This window comes from Sus scrofa, chromosome X (assembly GCF_000003025.6).
Source record: "Sus scrofa isolate TJ Tabasco breed Duroc chromosome X, Sscrofa11.1, whole genome shotgun sequence".
Classification (NCBI taxonomy): domain Eukaryota; kingdom Metazoa; phylum Chordata; class Mammalia; order Artiodactyla; family Suidae; genus Sus; species Sus scrofa.
In genome coordinates, this window is record NC_010461.5 from 106628602 (window position 1) to 106649385 (window position 20784).

At 54.3% G+C, this 20784-nt stretch overlaps 1 protein-coding gene across 5 annotated transcripts in view; it reads right to left on the reverse strand.

Moving 5' to 3' along the window:
* The window catches only part of ELF4 (E74 like ETS transcription factor 4), a 43594-nt gene that overhangs the window by 10855 nt on the left and 11955 nt on the right, over positions 1-20784 (reverse strand). For 2 of the 5 annotated variants that reach the window (XM_005673902.3, XM_005673901.3), the window contains exons 2-5: positions 18868-19023; positions 5221-5500; positions 827-998; positions 319-411 (exon numbers count right to left, since the gene is read on the reverse strand). In XM_005673902.3, coding sequence (XP_005673959.1) covers positions 319-411; positions 827-998; positions 5221-5292 — 337 coding nt within the window. In that variant the 5' untranslated portion in view covers positions 5293-5500; positions 18868-19023. The other 3 variants (XM_003135369.4, XM_005673900.3, XM_021080548.1) reach the window with 2 other exon arrangements.

The following is a 20784-nucleotide window of genomic DNA, read 5'->3' on the forward strand; positions in this document are numbered from 1 at the left end:
CCCCTCCCATTCCAGTCCTGGCTCCAGAGCACGTTTACATGTATATGGGTGGATATGGTGACGTAAGTCTGCACACACATGTCCTGGAGAATCCAATACATGGATATGATTTAGATATTGTTTTCTTTTTTGGTGATGCCCATGGCATGTGGAAGTTCCTGGGCCAGGGATCAAACCCTCACCACAGTAACGACTGGGGCCACAGCAGTGACAGCGCTGGATCTTTAACCCGCTGAGCCACCAGGGAACTCCCCAGTGTGATATTCTTTAATGGGATTTCGTGTTGCCTCAAGATAAAGTGCCGGGATTCAGACTTACAGATCTGCTTCTCATCCAGGATGTCGCTGGGTGACTCGACGTTGAGCAAGACTTCAGTGGTTGACATGGTTTGTGAGGTTGCTTCATTGTCATCTGGTGCCAGGTTCCGTGGTTGGGGAAGAAGAAAAGTTCCCTCAGGGCATAGGGCAGTGGGTGCAGCTACAACCAGGGCCAGCCCAGAGGAAGGTGCTAAGGAGCCTGGGGACAGCCAGGAGGGGACCAGCATACCTCCCACTCTGGTTCTCCGCCTTTCTCTACACCACCCCAGCTGGTCTCCCCTCCTCGTTGTCCCCCACCATCTCAGAAGATCATAAATTCATTTAGATGGTTTCCTCCTCTATGAAGTGGTACCACCTTCTGCTTATCCTAATCACCCCATCTAATGTCCAACTGTTGGGGGCCTTGCCCTTAGCTGCATGGGGTCACCAGAAGCCACTGCGGACTACTGTTCCCTGCAGACAGAACCCCTTTCTCCTCTACACCTTCCCTACCCAGGAAGGAAACAGACCTGTCAGCAAAAAACTGCCCTCCAGGATCTGATCCTGTGTCATGCACAAGGTCCCATCCGTTATGATGCCATTGTGAACATCGTCCAGCTCCAGGCCTGAGTACAGATGCAGCAATTCCGGGTAGGGGACCTGCTCCACAATCACAGCTGGGAACACTGAGGGGTCTTCCAACTATGGAAAAGAGAGGGATCCAGTTCAAGGCCCACCGCCTCTCCCAGGAAGCCCTCCCTGCCAGAATCTGGCCCTTCTTGCAATTCCTAATTCTTGGATCCCTCAGGGGCTAGCCTTTGTAGGGCCTGACATTGCTCTGGGTCCAACCTCACCAGGTGAAGCTTTGAGTGGGTTCTGGATTCATAGAGATGGGTTAGCTCTGTACCACCTGCGCACAACCAAGGGCAGGCAGTTGTAACTGGTTTTAGTTATGGGTTAATCCGTGGCCAGGGGTAGTGCTCAGTGTATGAGGTCAGTGTGAAACGATCCATCAGTGGCAAAAGGTGAGGGGCCAAATATACACCCAACATGGAGATGGGTGCCAGGGTCAAGGGCACAGATTGTGAACATCTTAGGGCTCAGTCTGTGTTGATGACAGTGGGAATGAAGACAGAAGAACAGAGGCATTATGAGGTAGAAAGGTAAGGGCCTGGTCCCTGCCTGGATCGGGGACAGGGTTCCGGTTTCTGGCTTGATTCAGTGGTGCATGGGGACACTGTTCTTGTCAAGGGGAAACCCAGGAGGAGGAAGGATAGGTTTTGGAGAAAGATAAGGGGGACAGTGTCTGGATATGGGGAGTTTGAGGTGCCATTAAGGTATTTAAAATGAGAGTTCCGGTTGTGACTCGGTGGAAACGAATTTGACTAGTATCCATGAGGATGCAAGTTTGATCCCTGGCCTTGCTAGTGGGTTACGCAGCATATGGAGTTCCCAGGCCAGAGATCAGATGGGAGTCGGAGTTGTAACCTAAGCTGCAGCTGCGGCAATGCTGGATCCTTAACCCACTGTGGGGATCGAACCTGTATCCCAGCACTCACAAGATGCTGCCGATCCCGTTTCGAGACAATGGGAACTCCTGCTAATTCTTTCTTTATGAAAAAAGAGTGAGAATTCTCAGTTTTGTCTAATGTTCCTGAAGGATCCAGAAGAATAAAAATTGATGAAACTGCCTTTGGGTTTGGCTGCTGGGAAGTCACCCTGGCTGGACAGTTTCAGGGGAGTGTTGTGGTCCCAAGACACATGACAACAGATCTCAGGGAGGGTGGACGGAGGCAGGTGGGCATAGTGATCGAGGCCACAAAGTCTAGAGCTATTTGTCCAACACAGTAGCCACTAGCCACTGATGACTCTTTAAATGTAAATGTAGGAGTTTCCGTGGCTCAGCGGAAACAAATCTGACTAGCATCCATGAGGAAGTGGATTCGATCCTTGGCCTCGCTTAGTGGGTTAAGGATTCAGTGTTGCCGCAAGCTGTGGTGTAGGTTGCAGACGCGGCTCAGATCACGAGTTGCTGTGGCTGCGGCCTGGATCCTAGCTATAGATGCAACCTAAATAATGAGAACTTCAAAAGTTAGCTCTTTGGAGTTCCTGTCGTGGCTCAATGGAAACAAATCTGACCGGCATCCCTGAGGACGCAGGTTCGATCCCTGGCCCCGCTCGGTGGGGTAAGGATCTGGTGTTGCCATGAGCTGTGCTGTAGGTTACAGACGCACCTCGGATCTGGGGTTGCTGTGGCTCTGGTGTACGCCTGTGGCTACAGCTCTAATTTGACCCCTAGCCTGGGAACCTCCATATGCCTCGGGTTCGGCCCTAAAAAGACAAAAGACAAAAAAAAAAAAGGTTAGATTTTCAGTTGAGCTAGCCATAGTTCACATGGCCATATGGCCCCATACTGGACAGCACAAATCTAAAACACTTCCAGCATCTCAGAAAATTCTATTGTTCCAAAGGAGACAGTTTGGGGGATGGGAGGATGGGCTGGGGTTGTGGGATGGAAATCCTATAAAATTGGATTGTGATGATCATTGTACAACTATAAATGTAATAAATTCATTGAGTAATACAAAAAAAAAAAAAAAAGGATTCTATTGGACTGGCTGATCTAGAGCCAGAGTGCCTGGGTTTGAAACCAAGTTCTACTATTCACGAGCAGTGTGACCTTGGGCAAGTTACCTAAACTTTCTGTGCATTGGTTTCTCATTTATAAATTGGGGTGATGATGTTATTTATTTATTTATTTTTTTGTCTTTTTGCCATTTCTTGGGCCGCTCCTGCAGCATATGGAGGTTCCCAGGCTAGGGGTCGAATCGGAGCTATAGCCACTAGCCCACGCCAGGGCTATATATATATATATATATATATATATAAACAAACTATATATATAACATATATATATATAAAAGTTCCTGCTGTGGTCAGTGGGTTAAGAATCTGACTGCAGTACAGCATAAATTATCACAACCATGTAATTAACTATACTTCACTAAAACTTAAAAAAAAAAAAAAGAATCCGACTGCAGCAGCTTGGGTCACTGCAGAGGCTCAGGTTTGATCCCTGGCTCAACACAGTGGGTTAAGGATCCAGAGTTGCTGCAGCTGTGGTGTAGGTCACAGCTGTGGCTTGGATTCAGTCCCTGGCCTGGGAACTACCATATGCCAAGGGTGCGGCCATAGGGGAAAAAAAATACATATATATATGTATATTGCACTCTTTTGTATTCATAATGCATTTTGCAACAAAAAAAATGTTCCCTAAAAAGAGTGAGAGAAGGGAGGTGAAAAAGTAAACACAGAGGGTGGAAGTTACACTGGGGAGATGAAAAGAGCCAAGAGGTGGTATATTGAAGAAGGTGGACAGGAGGGAGGGAAGGCTTTCTCTTAGGGTTGAGGACACATGAGGATGTCCCAGGTTGAGGAGGAAGGTCTGGGAGTTCTGAAAGATACGCACGAGAGAGGAGATGATGGATGGTTTGATGGCTTGAAGGCCCACAGGAGGAAGAGCTTAAACATCAGGGTAGAAGTTACCCTTGGAAGGAAAAGGGACACTTCTTTCTCGACGGTCAGTGGAAAGGAAATAAGAATGGGTGATGTTATTGCTAAGAGGGAGAAGGGAGGGAAGCTGAGGGCGTCTTAGCTTTGAGCTTCACTGTGAATGGGACAAGAGGCGGCCTGAGGAGGGTGGAGGGGCAGGTGTGGTAAGAAGAGCTTCTGTGAAGAGCAGCCTTTATGAAGAACAGACATAATTGCTGAGTGGACTAGAAACAAGTGAAAAATAACTAGCAGCATCGAGGACCCAAGTAAGGTTAGATTTTTCTTTCCTTCCTCCAGGAGGCTAGGCAGCCCAGAGGGGCTGGCTAAAACTGAGCAACTTGAGGAAAGACCTAGCAGGACAGAAAGTACCATGTGCTCCAGGCCCACCAGGGGGCAGCCTTTGGCAGGCCGCTAGAGATGGGACAAGTTTTCCCATCCTCACAGGGATTGGGGAGACACCTCCAGCATGGCGAGTAGGCTGGGTGTCCTTAGACGTAATCCAGCTGGACTTCCTCTTGATGAAGATGGGGAGATGGCAGTCAAATAGGGTAGGGGACAGGACCTGCCTAGGTGACACTGTGGCCACACACACTGGGATCAGAACTCAGGACTCCAGACTCCTAATCTTCTGTTCCCTCTACCGCACCTGGCTGCCTCTTGTCCAGTGTGTGCAAGGAGGGGAGGGGAGGGGAGGGATGAGTGTGCCAGGACACCATCCAGTGGGTGCCTCTAAGGACCCCAGTGCGGGGCAAGGTATGGGACAGTGGGGGCACAGGTGCCAGAATTCTGTCCTATTTTCCAATTTCCTCCCACCAGAGTACCCTATTTCCAGTTTATCCTCAATCCTTAGATCACGACTGAAAAGATGGTTATGCAAGGGCCCCTCCACAAGGCTAAAGACATGAAGCTGAAGGTGCCAGGGGTTGGACCCTACCCTGCGGTACCAGCTGGCGGGGCTCAGTCCTGCTGTGGGGTTGTCCCAACACCTAGGTCTTGCTGCAACAAGTAGCAAAAAAAGCAAAAACAAAAACCCACACCTGGAGGTCAGTGTGCATTCAGCCCCTGTTGCTGACCGACAGCTCAGCTGGTACACTCAGCAGCTGCTTGGCACTGCGCGTGTCCCGCAAGTGCAAGTCGGCAAAACCAATGCGCTAAATGACCGCCCAAGGACTACTGACCGGCCACATGAGACTGGCTGGTGCACAGCCTGGCTAGCAAGCAGCCCCAGTGCCCTGAACCTAGTAGGTGCTTGATCAATATCTGCTCACTGGCTAGCCGGCTGGCCCGCTGGCGCACTGGCTGTCTGCCTGCCTGTCGGTGTCTACCTGATTGTCCAGGCCGGCTGACCAGGTTCTGTTCTCTGGGACCATACCTGGTGGATGTCATCCATTCCGTTGCTTGCAAACTCAAAGATCAGGTCACTGGGCTGCAGGGTAATAGCCATGCTGTCTTCTCAGAGAGCTGACTGCGGGATCCGCAGGGCCCTCTGGAGCTGCAGGGTTTCCTTGATGAGGAGGTGCTGTTCGGGTACCTTGGAGCCTAGAGCCTATACCCCGAGCCACAGTAAAATAGGGGTGTAGAGAGCTGGAGTAGGTGGTGGCCTAAGCCAGGTTCAAGGCTGCATGCTGGGCTGGGCCAAGCGCAGGAGCGACCTAGGGAGAAGGGAGAGATGGGGCAGCAGGTAAGTTGCCTTCCTTGAGCACTGTTCCCAGGACAGACTGCCAGAAGGGAGAGTGCTGACAGGGGAGATGGTGGGGGCAGAAGGGGGAGGGAGAAGAAAGGAGGCAGGGAAAGAAAGGAGGAAAAGGAGGAAGTTTACTGAGTGCCTCAGTGGGCGGGGCTGAGCCTGGTGCCAGTCTGGGTCACCAGCATCTGCATCTGAACTGGCCCCAAGATACACAGCCTCCCTCCCTCCCCCTGCTCCTCTGGTGAGAGAGACAGGAACTTCACAGGCTCTCTCTGCTCTGCAGATTAATCCCCAGGGTGCACTACTGGGGAAGGCAGGCACCCCCGTCTGGCCTCATGGATGGGCAGCAGCATGGAGAATCCCTACAGTTAATGCCCTTGTCTGGGGAAAGGATGTGTGTGACAGATTGGGGGTGGGGACATCTGGATGCTCTTCCAGACTCTGCCTGACTCAGTACCTTAGGAGCAGGGGTCACTGAGGGCTGAGGGGCAGAGTCTACAGAGGGAGAGACCTCTCGCTGCAGGGGATGTGTTGTGGGGCCAGCCTTTGGGGGGGGGAAGGGACGCTCAGACTTGGCCACACCTCCGGAAAACCTGGCGACAGAGACAGGTGGGCCGTACGCCCTGTGCTCTCATCACCACCCAGCCACCACCACCGCCTGCCTGCCCGCCAGAGCCGATGGCCTCTGTGCCGTGTGTGTGTGTGGTTTGTGCTCTTGGTGCAGCTTTGCTTTCAGTTTCAAGACTGAACTGTCACCCTGGGAACTGGCGAGGAGAGCCCCAGTGGGGGGAGGGGCCCATGGAACCTTCCCCATCCTCTAGGGCCAGCTCAGGGCCCCCTTTTCCAGGAAATCTGTCTCCTGCAGCCCAAACGTCTTTCCTCTCCCTGCCTGAATGCCTGACACCTCAGGTGCTTGCAGGGCGCCCGGGCCTCCAATTGCTTCCTGTGCTCGCTGCCCTTATCTGCCCTCTGTGCCGCATCCAGGCCTGTGTCCCCAAGCCCCGGCACCCCTGCCTCGCCCCTCCTGCCAGCGCACTCAGCATCTCCGCCCCGAACTTTCAGGCTTCTCCACCTCCGAGTACCGCGGCTTTGACCCTGAGGGTTCTGCCTCTCGTGGTGGGTCTACGAACAGGCTGGTTCGATCACGCGCGCCCGCCTGAAGAACTGGCTCCACTCAGCGCGGGAGGAGCCACACATCTGACCCTCCTTGACGCTCCCTTGGCAGTGCCAGGGTGGCAGAACCTTCTCCCGGCTCGGAAAGAAAGGAGGAACTTCAGAGAGGGGCAAAGGGGAGGAAGGGGGGGACCACGGTGACCTCCCCGATGACCGCTCTCCCCCACAGGAGACACCCAGGCCTCTCCCACTTCCTTTCCGTTAGCCCACAGGGCTGGCTCCGCCCTCACCCCACCCCCACCCGCACCCCCACACCTTTCCACCCACCCCGACAAAAAACTTTGAGAAGTCGCTCCGCTCAACCTGGCAGGTCTGAGTGTCCCTTTGGGTGAATGAGAGGCTGAGCCCCGCGAGGACAGACCAGGGAAAGCGCGCTCCTCGCCGGCCTCGGACCACCCCCACCCCGCCCCACCCGCTCCACCTGCACGTGACCCGGACGCCGGTGGCCTCCCGGAGAAGCCTCCCAGGGCCGTTTGTGCTCGGAAGGTCTGGCTCCCCCCGCAGCCAAAGTGCCCCAAGGCCCGCATTCCGCAGCTCCCGCCCTCCCACAGGCCGCCCGGCTGCCCCCAGGAAGCATTCTCATACTAATCAAATGAAAGGCGATCACTTTCACCTAATCCCACTTTGTCTAAACACGAAACCCTTGTGTCTGCTCCTCTCCCCCACCAAGGTCATTCCGCCAGGGCCCTACCCTCCAGGTTTGCTCATCTCTTTGGCTTCTCTTCGCAGGTTAGTATTTCATGTTGGCGATTTCGCTGCAGGTGCTCTCCTCCTGGGGAGCTTCTGTGCACCTCCCTTGCCTCCCCCGTTAGATTGTGGCTTCAGGGAGGGCACAGGCGATTGTGATGCTCACCCATGAAACTTTGGCATTTTGTACCGTGCTTGGCATGTAGCGGACACTCGATGTACGCTTGCGGAACAAACATATGAAGGAAGGAAGGAAGGAATGAACGAATGAGTGAATGGTACCGATCAGGTGGTACTAGTGAGGTGTTTTCTGGGCTCTAAGTATATATATGTGTACCCTGGGTGGGTGTCACGTGCTCTAGCTTACAGGAGAAACTGGTGCCGTCTATGTGTGTGTTACATCTGTGTGTTTCTGCCTCATCATGTACAATGGGGAGTAGGAGTTCGGGAGAGAGTTCGCTGTGGATGTGCAAACACACTATAGATATACAGTGTGCAGGGTGTGCCCCTGTGTTCCAAGTGTGAGGACGAGTGCGTGAGAGCCTTTGTGTGTCAAAGAGCTGCCCTGGTCAGGCCAGCAGAGCCACAAGCTCAGTCGTCGGTTCCTCCTCCTCGGGCCTGCCTTCGTGAGAATGACAAACCCGAGCTGACACTGGCTACACACCCGCGCTAATGCCGGCTGGCAGAGGCTGGCTGTGGTGAAGTGGGCTGGGGCGGGGCCCAGGGTTCGGCAGGCAGGGGGCTGCCACTGCCAGCCAGCTCCCGCCCCCCCCCCCCCCGCCGAAAACGCAGTCCTATTGCTTCCCAGGAAGAGAGCGCCAGTGGCAGAATATATGTAGCCCATGGGTGCTTGGGGCGAGTCCCCAGGTCCACCTTGCTAGGGGGCGGTGGGAGAGGGGAGGCAGCCCTGCCCCGTCTTGAATGGAACCCTTGGCCTTCCATGCAGAGGACAGGTTTGAAATAGAAAAGGCTAATCCAGTTGCCTCCTTTAAGTATCAGCATGTCTAAGTTTCCCGGTTCGGGACCTGGTTGGTGCAGGTCCCCACCGGCCCGGGATTGTGAGTGTGGTGAGGCTACACCCAACACCCAAGGCTGATCCTAGTTTCTCCTTCTGCCTGAGCTGAGCTCGAGCCTGAAGCTAAGATGAAGAGGAGGGTGGGGTGGGGGGACTAGCTATCTTACTCTCTTGGCCAAAGCTAAGAACCCCCCCCATGGAACCTTCCAGTCCAGAAAGTTTCACCCTTCCCCCTTCAGATGTTTGAGGATTTGAAAGTGAGAGGTGGGGAGAGGCTCATTTGCATGTTCACTCACTCTCCCCCATGTCCCTCAAAATAACCTCCCTCTCCCAGGAACCTGAAACCCAAGAAGCCACCCGCACAGAAGGCCCGCCCTGCTGGAGGCTGGAGAGGCCCGCACAGGGGCTCCCCTCCCTGGCACCCGGACAGACGCCCTGGGACACCGATTCAGTGGCCTAGAGCCCTGGACACAGCCTTCTGGGTGAGCGGAGGGCTAGGGGAGGCCCACGAGGACGCTGGGCTCAAGGAATCGGGCACCGGGAGCCTTGGTGACTGGTGGTGCTGGCTTCCCCCCACCCCACCCCACCACTGCAGAGCTCGCAGCTGGCTCCAGTCAAAGTCCACTCCCAGGGTGGCAAGAGCTCCACTCCCTTTGAGGCCGCTGCAGTACCCCTGGCTCCCAGGGCCTGTCTGACTTGGGCTGAAAGCATAGCCTCTGTGAGAGCGTATGGCCCTGACTACCGTCTGTGAGCGTGTCTGTGTGTGTGTGTGTGTGTGTGTGTGTGTGTGTGTGTGTGTGTGTGTGTGTGTGTGCGTGCCACAGGAGGGAGCAAGTAAGTGAGGGCGCCCACACCCCCGGCCTACAAATGCACACCTCTGCTTCTCTGTGGTTGTGACTGCATTTCAAAACCCAAATAGCAAAATAGAAGTGGTTTGGGCTGTTCCTGCGTCACCACAGCTGGGCCCCCTTCAGCCGTGGACCCTTTCTGGGGCTGTCACTGGAACACGTCAAGCGGTATCCAGCACCCACCCATTTGGGCCTCCTCTACAGGAAGCAGCCCCTACGTGAAAGCCACGTCCACAGTCTCCGTGGAGCGAGCTTAGATCTACACCCGTTCAGCTGAGCCAATGGCTCTCACACAATCGCTAATCACACCCGTGGCATTTTCACACACGCCAGCAAACATGGGGGCCAGATGGTCAGCCGGGCCCACAAAGCAGAGTTCTCCAGTTCCTCGTCCCCTCCGAGCCAGCTCTCACTCCTGAAATACTCCGTCCTCCCTGAAACCTTTCTGGAATTCTCTGGAAAGGAAGTGACAATTTCCTTCATGCAATTTCCCACTCCCTCAACACCCCTCCCCCCACAACCACAAACAAAATGGAAACTACCCCAGGAACAGCTGTACCCTCTACTTAAAAACAGCCCCTCCTCCGGCTAATAGTCATCAGTAGCACATTTGCACGCTGTACCATGTGACCAGTGGCGCGTATTTAAGAGACAGAGGGCCAGACTCAGGGACCCAGTCTGCAGCCCTGGACAGGGCAGAAGTAACCCAGCAGGGAGTGTGGGACTCCCCTGCAACCTTGGCCCAATTAGGGCTGGACTCCAATCAGCCAACTGAACCGCCCTCGCTGAGCAAATGCCTAGCAAAGGGGCCCTGGCCACAGCTATTTTGTCAACTTCTTCTCTATTCCTGCCTTTCCATTACCCCCTCCATTTGAGACAAAATCAGGAAGAGGGAGGGAAAAAAATAAAGGTTTTGCAAGCTCTGTTGGTTGGGGTTTCTCTGAGCTTATTTACAAGAAACCCAGTTTCCTTCCTTGGCCTTCGGTCACTGCCTGATTCCAGCGTAAGGTCTGTCACGGCTCTGATGGTGGGGCAGGCCCAGGGCTCTTCTCCAAGTGGCCCCGCCCCGCCACCTCTTAGCTGCAGTCCTGCCTCTACCTTCCCAGGCGCAGAGCCGGCCCAGTGGAGGGGCGGTTAGGGCTGCAGGAGGTGGCGGGCCACAGGCACAGAGATGTCCCCTCCTCTTTCTCCAAGAGACCCATCAGCCCACCCATGGTGCTGGGGTGTGGGGAGGAGAAGGGAAGCCCTCTCTTGGCTGCATCCCAACAAGATGTGTGACCCCGGAGAAAGTCAGCCATCTTCTGGGCTGAGGTTTCCGTCACCCTTAAAGTGGGTGAGGGCCGAGGGGAATCCAGGCCCAGCAGATGCTCACCAGGGAGTCGCGGGTGAACGAAGATGGTGGCAGGAAAGTGCTTTGAAAATTAAAATGCACTCATTCAGATGATGGGTTCCGGGTGACCTCCCAGAGAGCAGTGGGGGCTGGGGACCCCATTAAAGCCCCAGATGCGCCCCGCCCCCGTGGTTCCAGAACATAGACAGGGTGGGCTGCAGGCTTCCAATTGTGGCCTTGGAAGGGGCTGGCTCCTCTCCCGGGTTGGAGGCCCTGCAGGGAGGGGCAGGCAGTGTGGTTGGAGGAGTGCTCCCAGTCCCCGGCCTCGCCACCTCCACCCCACCCCGGCCCTTTGGGTTGTGGTTATGTGGCAAGAAGAGCACGACAGAAGCCCCAGTAGGGGATGAGGGGTGGGGGAAAGGTTATGACAAAGGGAACTTATTTCCCCAGCTGCCCTAACTCCCAGGGCCCTGGCCTGAGAAAGCCAAAAGAGCGCCCCCTGGAGGTGCCTGTAGCCACCACACCCTCATCTGGGGCTCCAGGGACCAGGGGGAGGCAGTGGGGCACTAAGCTCTTCTGGGAAGCCAAGAACAAGTCAGTGACGGGGAGAACACGCTGCAGGACAGCAGGCAAAGCCAAGTCCAGGGCAGCCACCGAACCCAGCGGGGTGGGCTGCCAGCTACAACCTAGGGAGAAGATCCCCAGAAGGTCCTGCAGACCAAAAGGGCACGGGCTTCCCAGGGAGAAGATCCAGCTTTGCCTTGGGCTCTTCCTCTGTGAAATGGGGACATCCTCTCTAGCTCAAGGGGTTGTCGTGAAAGGCCAGTGAGTTAATGTAGGTGAAAGCTCTTGGTTAGGTCCCAAGCGTGTTTTTAGATTTCCTGGTCAGATTTGTGTCTTTTTGGCTGAGGTCACAAATTAAGCATTCAGGATATCTTTACTAGATGGACAGGAAGAAAGGGAAATGGAGGTGGTGCGACGAAACGGAGGTGGGGGGGACATAGGCAATAATTATCAAACTTACGGTAGAGAAGAGGAAACCAGCTTGACCATGGGGAGAGGGTGGGACTGCCCTCGGGGGCAGGGAGATCAGGGGGATAAGCTCAGAGACCAGGTGTCGGATTTTGAACCTCATATGGAAGCAACCGGGAGTTACTGTTGCTTCTTGAGCAAGGGAGGGGCATAAAGCACGCAGTTCTTTAGGAAGATGAGTTTGGTCTGCGTGTTCACATGAAGGAGATGGGAGGGGACCAGGTGGGGCAGCTAGAACCAAGGAGGCGACTCCTAGAGCCACCCTGAAGGAATAAAATGACAGAGTACGGGGTCACACAGTAGTTGGAGAGACGCCAAGATGTCAGCCTGTTCTTGCTGAAAGAATGGTACAAGATAGAGAATGATTGGGGTGGGAAATAGGGCAAGAAGATGAGCTCAGCTTGGACATTTTGAAGTTGGGATTATCTTAAAAACCCAAGATTAATGGTGGAAAACAGAGCCCAGAGAGTCATTTTGCTAGACATGCGCACACAGAAGGGGCCTCGACAGGCCTTCAGAGGCCTGAGAAGCAGGCCTGGCTGGGTGAGGCTGACATTCTGGACACTGTGGCAGAAAGCTGCACGTGCTGAATGAAAGATGCTTCGGATGGCACCGCCCCTGCCCCCACCCCATCCCAGGAAGGCCTGCCTGTTTCCACGGGGGAGTGGAGCCGGGAGGGAACAGACACACTGACCAGAAACTAATTAGATTCATTAGTGGGGTTTTTAGAAGCTGGGGCAATCTGTGACTGGGCACCAACAGGATATTAAGTCAGATAACTTTTATTGAAGGGACAGTGTTCTTTGTCGAGGCCCCTGCCAGCATGTGTCCTAGAAACCAATGTAGAGGCTCCCTGCTTGGATCTGGGGCTCCCCCAGGAGCGGCAGGGGGGCTGTGCTGGGTTTGAGACCCGAAGGGCTCTAGGTGCCCCTCCCAAATGTCCCCTTCCCCTACCGGCCACTTCCCCGGCGAGCAAAAGCAAGGGGCAGCCCAGCGTTCCGTGCACAGAGAGGCAGGTGCGAGAAAGGATGAGGTGGAAAGAGCCTATGGGGCCTGGTGAGCGAGGGTGGACAGGAGGGCAGCTTCAGTCCCTGAAGTCACCATGAGCTCCCAGGAATCCCCTTCCCCCTCCGCCACGAGTCCCAAAGGCTTTCCTTGCCTCAGTCTCGCGGAGAGCAAAGTTAAAAGGGACCTGAGAGATCATCGCATCCACCCTCCCTGTCATCCTCCCTGTCGCCAACCGAGTTCTCGAGGAAGGAGAAGTGACTTGATCAAGGTCACGCAGCTAGTGGCCGTGAGACCCAGGCGACTTTCTGCCCCCTCCTCATTTTCCCTCAGCAGCCTCGAAAATGTCAAGCCTTCAGAATGAACTTCTTGCAGAACAGATACTGACTCACAGACTTTGAAAAACATGGTTTCCAAAGGAGACAGTTCGGGGGCGGGGGGGGATGCGCTGGGGTTGTGGGATGGAAATCCTATAAAATTGGATTGTGATGATCATTGTGCTACTATAAATGTAAAAAATTCATTGAGTAATAAAAAATTAAAATAAATAAATCTATTTGGTTTCTCCAATTGAAAAACAAAACAAAACAAAACAAAAAGTCAAGTCAGACTTGACTTGAGTGAGAAGAGACAGCAGCCAAAGGCCCAGGGCTGGCAAAGAACGATGAGGCCCCACATGTGCAGAATCGCAATGACGTCCCCTCCGTCCCCACCTCCGTGCCTTTGTTCTCACTGTCCCCGAGGCCTGACATGGCCTTCCCCGATTTCTGTGGCTCCAACTGCTTCCTCCACACCTGACATAGTCCCCCGTCCTCCTTGTCCTCTTCCTAACACCTAAGCCTGACCTCTTAGATTGAAGCAGGGGGTCCGCCAAGTACGGCCCACGTGCCAAATCCAGCCTGCCGCCTGTTTCTCCTAAGGCTTAGATGGCTTTCACATTGTTTTACTAGTTCAGGGAAAAAATTCAAAAGAAATGTAACATTTCATGCTACAGGAGAATTATACGAAGGTGAGCTTTCAGGGTCCACAAAGAAAGTTTTATTGGAACGCAGCTATGCTCGCTCATTTATGTATTGTCTGTGGTGGTTTTTGCATCATCTGTTGAGTTGCTGTGACAGAGTTCACATGGGCCACAAAGCCTAAACTATTTACTACGTGGTCCTTTGCAGGAAAAGTTTGCTGACTCCTGGACTAAAGGCTTCACTCCCCTTCAGAGGGGACAGATTCATCAAGTTCCTTTTCGAAGAAGAATGTCACAGAGACTTGGAGGTGCCTGGAGGGAGGTGCCTGCAGGGAGGTGTGGAACATCAAATACCATCGGAAAGTTCTGGTCCTGGCTCTGCCCATGGTGTGACCTTGAGCAAGTCCCTTCCACTTTGTGGGCCTCGGTTTCCTCAGCTGCAGAACGAGGGGGGTTGGCCTGGATGGCCTCAGGCCCCTTCCGGCCCTACGACTTAGAGACTCAGCCATCTGTTGCCTTCCTAACTCACACAGTTTTGAGCAGGCACCGTCCTGATCATTTTCTCGCAGAGCAAGACCTTACAGAAGGTTCCCCTGCCCAGCTGTGGTTTTCCGCTACCACTGTGGGCCCCCTGACTCCGTACTCACCTGCCCCGCCCCGCCCTTCCCTGCAGCTGACCTGCCCGCCCTTCTGTCTGAATTCCTCTCCCTGCAAAAGGAAGATGGATTTCTCTGAGGAAGCACCCCCCCACACACACCTGGTGGGCCAGGAGCCTCCATTTGGGGGGTGGGGGGCGCAGAGGCAGGGAAGAAGGGCTCTCAGCTCTCCTCGGCCTCCTGGGGCCCAGGGCAGACAGGCAGTCGAGCAGGAGATGGGCCAGCTCTCCCAGCACCCCTGCTCTGCCAGAGGAAACAGCCCTCTCTGCCACTTCCTGTCCCAGGGGTTTCAGCAGTTTCCCCTTCAGGGCCTGCTGGCCCTCCCAGCCCCGCCCCTGCCCCCCCACAGGTCAGAGAGTGCAGAGAGGGGAGGAGCCCTGCCCCTGAGGGGGAGTGGGGAGGATCCCTCACAGGAAGGCTGAGCAGACAGCTGTCTACACAAGGGGACGCCCCGCAGCTCCTCTGCCAGCCTGGTTGGGCCGGGGGAGCCAGGCCTGGGGAGGGAGGTGGGGCTGCCTCCACAAACCCTCTCTGGTTAGCAGATGAGCAGACGTGAGCTCATCCCTCACCTGGCTATCACCTTGGAGAGCGGAGTGAGCCTGCTGGGGAAAAGGCTGGGCTAGGAACGCTGAGGTCAATGTCCATATGGGCTGAGGACCGGCCCTGGGTGGCTTTCGATGGAGAGATGGGTTGAAGCAAGAGAGCTTGGTGGAAACCAGGCCGACTCGGGAGGGGGGGTTAATTCGGAGCAGCAGGTGACACTGAAATCAATGGCGTGTCATAACTTTGTATGATGTCCCCAGCACCGGTGGTGGACGGAGGCAACAATGGAGAGCAAAGTATTGTATTACATGTGGGTCAAGGGTGGTGGCATTTTCTGGGTGATGGAACAGGAAGCTATCACATTCCGTAGCCACTGCTGATTTGGTGTGGTGACTTCTACTTGTAAATACCTCCCGGCCGCCCTTGCAAGGTGGGGCTCCTCGCAGTGGGGCTGTGTGCCCGTGAGGGATCCCGGCAGGTGACCAGCTCTGCCAGGCCTTCCCCAGGCAATGGGTCAGAGGAGCAGTGGCAGCCTGAGGCTCTGCACCTCCGCCCAGTGCTCAGGCCTCCTGAGGACAGGTTAGAACTACATGATGATGGTTTTAGAAGCTTTGGTGCCTGGGATGGGGCCCTAGTAGCGGATAGGCACAACCACCTCGGCCCCTGTGGTAGTATTGTTCCATGAGGTTCAAGGAGCCATGAGTGAAGCTAGGGGGATCCCTAGAAATGATGGTTCTGGGTGGGCCAACGAAAGTGGGTGGGAAGATGGTCTTGATACCTCTCTCGGCTCTGAGAGGTCATCTTGTGCCTTTGGCCAAGAGCCCTGCCCAGCCAGCCTCCTGTAAAGAGAATAGCCCCACTTTGCCCTCCCCCGTCTGCCTCCATGACCCCAAGGCCCCAAAGCCCCACTGCCTCTGAGGGTAATGCCTGCTCCGCCTCGCAAGGTGGAGTAAATTCTGCTTCCCCACAGCTGAATGGTATGGAGGACGCCTAGGAAGCCTCAGAGACAACATCTGGATCTGCACCTGGGCTTCTGCCAGCCCCTCCCTACATCTGCGGCACAAACCCAGGGCCAGGGTTTGGTTACAAGCCCGACTCAAAGCTGGTGGCACGTGTTTGGAAAACACATCTGACTGGGTGGAGGGGGTGGAAGCGATTGAGATCAGTGCCAGCTCAGGGCAAGTGCTTGCGGGGTTGGCACCAAGCTGAGCTGGTGCTGGGCCTGGGACAGAGGGTGTGGCCACTGTGGACTCAGCCATGGGCCTATTGGGGGAGGGGCGGAGGGGCGTGGGTGCTTGTGTAAAGTGGGCAAGATTTTCTTTTGCATCGGTCCTCTGATATCGCTCCAGACTGTTCCCTCTGCTTCTGGGGAAGGGGACCAAACAGTAAACACTACAGGGTGACAGGGTGGAGCATAGGGAAGGCGGCACGTATGTACATTTATCGGGTACGAGCTGTGGGGTTGGTGTTGTGCCAGGCACTTTTCCAAACCTGTCTCCTTTAATTCTTTCAACATCCCAAAGAAAGTCAGTGGCAGAGCTGGGGTTTGAACCCAGGCTTATTTCCAACTACTACGCTCTTTGAACTTTGTTTTCAGCTAAATCTCTTTTGGTAATAATCCTGTTTTAAGAGTTCTATTTTAAAAACTGTAGAAGTGAGGCTCAGAAAAGGTTAGGTAACATAACCAAGGTCACACAGCCTATCAAGAGTGGAGGCAGGAGCTCCCGTCATGGCTCAGAGGAAATGAATCTGATTAACATCCGTGAGGACGCAGGTTTGATCCCTGGCCTTGCTCAGTGGGTGAAGGATCCGGCGTCGCTGTGAGCTGTGGTGTAGGTCGCAGACGAGGCCGGCAGCTGTAGCTCTGATTTGACCCCTAGCCTGGGAACCTCCATATACTGCGGGTGTGCCCTAAAAAGACAAAAAAGAAAAAAAGAAAAAGAAAAAGAAAAAGAAAGGAAGCAGAACTCAAACTCAGGCCTGTGTGATCATAAGGTCTGCGCTTTCCCCACTGCCCCATGCTGGCAACCCTCTGCTCAGATTCCTAACTCAGAGGGTGCTCACAACACCCAACACTGAAGGTGCAGAGCCCCTGTGATGTCCTGCAACAAACAGAAAGCTTCCCGGGCCTGGGTCCCAGCCCCCTCCAGGCACCATCCGATAGGTAAATCCTAACTTCCCAGGCAAAGATGCACCCAAATGGTGACAAGTTGAGCCCCTGTGGCCAGCTGCGGACGAAAGATATTGTGGGAGTAGGAGGCCTCTGGCTCATTGATGAAGGAGCCTGGCTCTATTCCTGTACCTCAGGAGCCTACAGTTTCCAGAGAGTTCCTGGCTCCAGACCTGCAGTGGCCAAGGCATGGTCCCTGCCCCATAAATATACACTTGCTCTCGGCTTACACATCATTTAAGTCTGAGTTCTTATCTCGGGGTGTTGGTTCACACGTTCATTCAAATATTTATGAAAAGTCAGCCCTGAACACCTCATAGGTACCAGGTCTGTGGCCAGGGGCCTATCGCTGGGCCCACCCTAGGCTTGTCTGTGGTACGTATCTTCATATCTAAGTTCCTGGTAAGCTGAGTTAGCCCATCTGCCTAAACAATACTGCTGGGTTTTTTTTCTTTCCCTCAGAACACTTCTATGCCAAGTGACCCTTCAAAACTGAGGCTCCGAGGTTGGGGAGAAATGGGGAGTGACTGCTAATGGGTATAAAGTTTCTTTATGGGGTGATAAAAAGATTCTAGAATGGATTGTGGTGACGGATATACAACTCTGTGAGTATATTAAAAGCCACTGAGTTGTACACTTTAATTGGGTGAGTTGTATGGTATTGAACTCTATCTAATAAAGCTGTCATTAAAATTTTTTTTACAAACACAAAAAAAAGAAAGAAAGAAAGTGGCCCAGAGAGGTCTTACTCAAGGCTACATGCAATATAACAGCTTAGGCCAGACTCCAAGTCATCTTTTTTTTTTTTTTTTTTTAGAGCCGCCCCCGCAGCATATGGAAGTTCCCAGGCTAGGAGTCGAATGGGAGCTGCAGCTACCGGCCTACACCACAGCTACAGCAACGCCAGATCCGAGCTGCATCTGCGACCTACGCCACAGCTCATGGCAACGCAGGATCCTTAACCCACTGAGCAAGGCCAGGGATCGAACCTGCATCCTCACAGACACTATGTCAGGTTCTTAACCCTGTGAGCCACAACGGGAACTCCCTGGGTCTTCTGATTTCTTACGCTGAGGCTCCTCCCATCAGCCTCCCCAGAACCTGAGCAAGGATAACTGATAACTGCCGAAGTTCCAGCCCTCTGCCTGAGGGTAGGCGGCTGGATCTAGAGCACCAGGGTAGGAGTAGAAAGTGCTCTAAAGCGAGGGCTTTAACTTAGGTCTCCAGGAGTGTTTGCAAAAGGCTTCGCCAGCTCTGACCGTCTGCGGTTCTAAATACAAAGCACTGCAATGGCGTGCGGAGAGGTGGTTCTTGGAGTGGAGCAGGGGGCCGTGGACACAATTAGGTGTGCCAACTGCTGCTCCTCACAGAGAGTGAGGACCAGGACTTTCCGGTGGGAGCCGGATGCTCTCAGAGGAATCCACTGCTGAGTTTCTCCATAGGGAGTAGCTTGGTCCTGATTTCACCCCTCCCCCCGCCCCTGCCCATCCACAGTGCTAGGTGGTAGAATAACCCATAATAGAGACCCAGTGATCACATCTTTTGGTGGTAAAATAACCCGTAATAGAGACCCATTGATCCCATCCTTTGGAGATGTCAGGAGCCAGGTTCCTGGCCTGCCGCCCAGGCAGCCCCACCTCAGGCTGAGCTTTGCCTGTGGCAGAGGGAGGGAGTGATTGCTGATGGCCACCAGTCTAGTCCCCGCTGGACAGGATGTTTCCACATCAAGCCCCACTTCCTGCAGCTAGGCCTGGGCTCCGGTTTCCCCCTTCTCCTGCCATCTGGTTGCCTGCCCTCTGCCCCCTCCCCTTGCTGGGTGTTTACAGGCTGCCTTATCAGCCTGGGGAATCTGGGCCTCACCCAGCCGGCTGCCCCGCCCCGCCCGGCGCAGACAGCCTGCCCAGGGCCTTACCTGCTGTGGTTTCGTCACTACAGGCAGGCAGGGAGGTGTGGATGAAGGCTTACTGCCTGCCAGAGTGAGCCCTGAATATTCATAGCCCGCTCTCCACCTTGTCCAAGCTGGGGGAGGGCGTGTGTTCTCCCGATGTTCTCATGGTCGATCTGCAGGCTACAGGGAACAGAAATGAGGCGCTTGGGCTGCTGCGGAGGCTAACTTTGGCCTGAATAGTTTCTTTCTTTCTTTCTTTCTTTTCTCTCTCTCTCTCTCTCTCTCTCTCTCTCTCTCTCTCTCTCTCTCTCTCTCTCTCTCTCTGTCTGTCTCTCTCTCTCCCTCTCTCTCTTTTTCTTTCTTTGCTTTTTTAGGGCCGCACCCACAGCATATGGAGGTTCCCAGGCTAGGGGTCAAATCAGAGCTGTAGCTGCTGGCCTATGCCACAAGCACAGCAACGCCAGATCCGAGCCACGTCTGCAAACTACACACAGCTAATGGCAATGCCAGATCCTAAACCCACTGAGCGAGGCCAGGGGTCGAACCTGCATCCTTATGGATGCCAGTCAGATTCGTTTATGCTGAGCCACAATGGGAACTTCCTGGCCTGGACAGTTTCGATGGCCCTTCTGTCCTCAGCTACCAAGAGATGAGCAGAGGCAGCACTGGACAGAGCACTGGGGGCAGGCTCTCAGAGTATAGGCAGTTTAAAACAACAACAACAACAAAAAAAACCTGTAGAGTGTGGTGAACACTCCAAGCTACAGGTAGGGCAGAACGAGGGGCTGCAGACAGTGTGGTGGAGGAGAGAAGGCTGGGGGATCGTGGGCATAGCCTTGGCCGATCCATGCCCAGACTTCTGAGCCTCATGGGTCCTATGCTGATCTCCACCTCACCCTGGGATCTACTCACCCACCCATAGGCTGGGATGAGACCAGAGCTAAGTGCTGAGCAAGTCTGATGACGGCCCCTTGGAGCACAACAGCTTAGTTTTTTCCATCAAAGGAGTCTGAACCAAGGAGGGCAACAGGGATGGAGACAGCAGGCAAATGATGGTAAGAGCTGATGGATTTCCTGCCCAGCAGTTTGACTAAAACCTTGAAAGTTAGAGTTCCGACCTGTCCCTTGGCAGGTCCCACAGGGACAGAGGCTGCTCGCTACGGCTGACCAAGCCCTGGAGCAGGAATCCAAGCCACAGCCCCCAAACCCAGCTCACCTTCCAGGGGCTGCCATTTTGTTCACTGAGAAATCAGGTAAAATGTGCACAGGCAGTAGATTGCAGCATTCACCCTTAAGATAAAATGCCACACTTCAAAGAAATTGTATGAGACTGTGTCTTTCTAGGTCTCTAAAATGCAATTCAACAGTTCAGGTCGCTTGGGTGGGAAAGTTTGGAAAAACTCTGCTCAGGCAGTTCTGCCATTAATGGGCTATGTAACCACAGGCATGCCATGTCACATGGCTCTCACAGCCTCTGGCCTCCCCACCCCTCTGCACCATAGATTTCATGCTACTCAGAGCTTCTCACAAGCTTACTGACCCTAGCAGCAGTCAGAGCTCCACAGGCCATCCCACCTCCCCAGGAATGACTTCCCCACCACTCAGAAAAATCATAAACCATTTAGTGTTAATGTGTTAATGGGTGATATTGGGTTAATGTGTCACCTCTCTCCTTAACACATTTTCATTTTAAAAGGCCATCTGGAACTCCCCTGCTTTAACATAAGGAATGGCTCTGGGGCAATGGGGGTGGGGGGAGGCCAGTGGGCAGGTGAGCCAGGGGGGCATTTCTCACTGATTCTGCCTCCCATCACACCCATCACTAGCCCCGGAGCCAGTTGGCTTTCACCGTTTCCTCCCCACACCTGTGGTCTCTGTTGGGAAGCTGTGTAGAAGGGATGTGGAAGTCTTTGAAAAGCTCACCAGGGCCTGGGGCGGCTG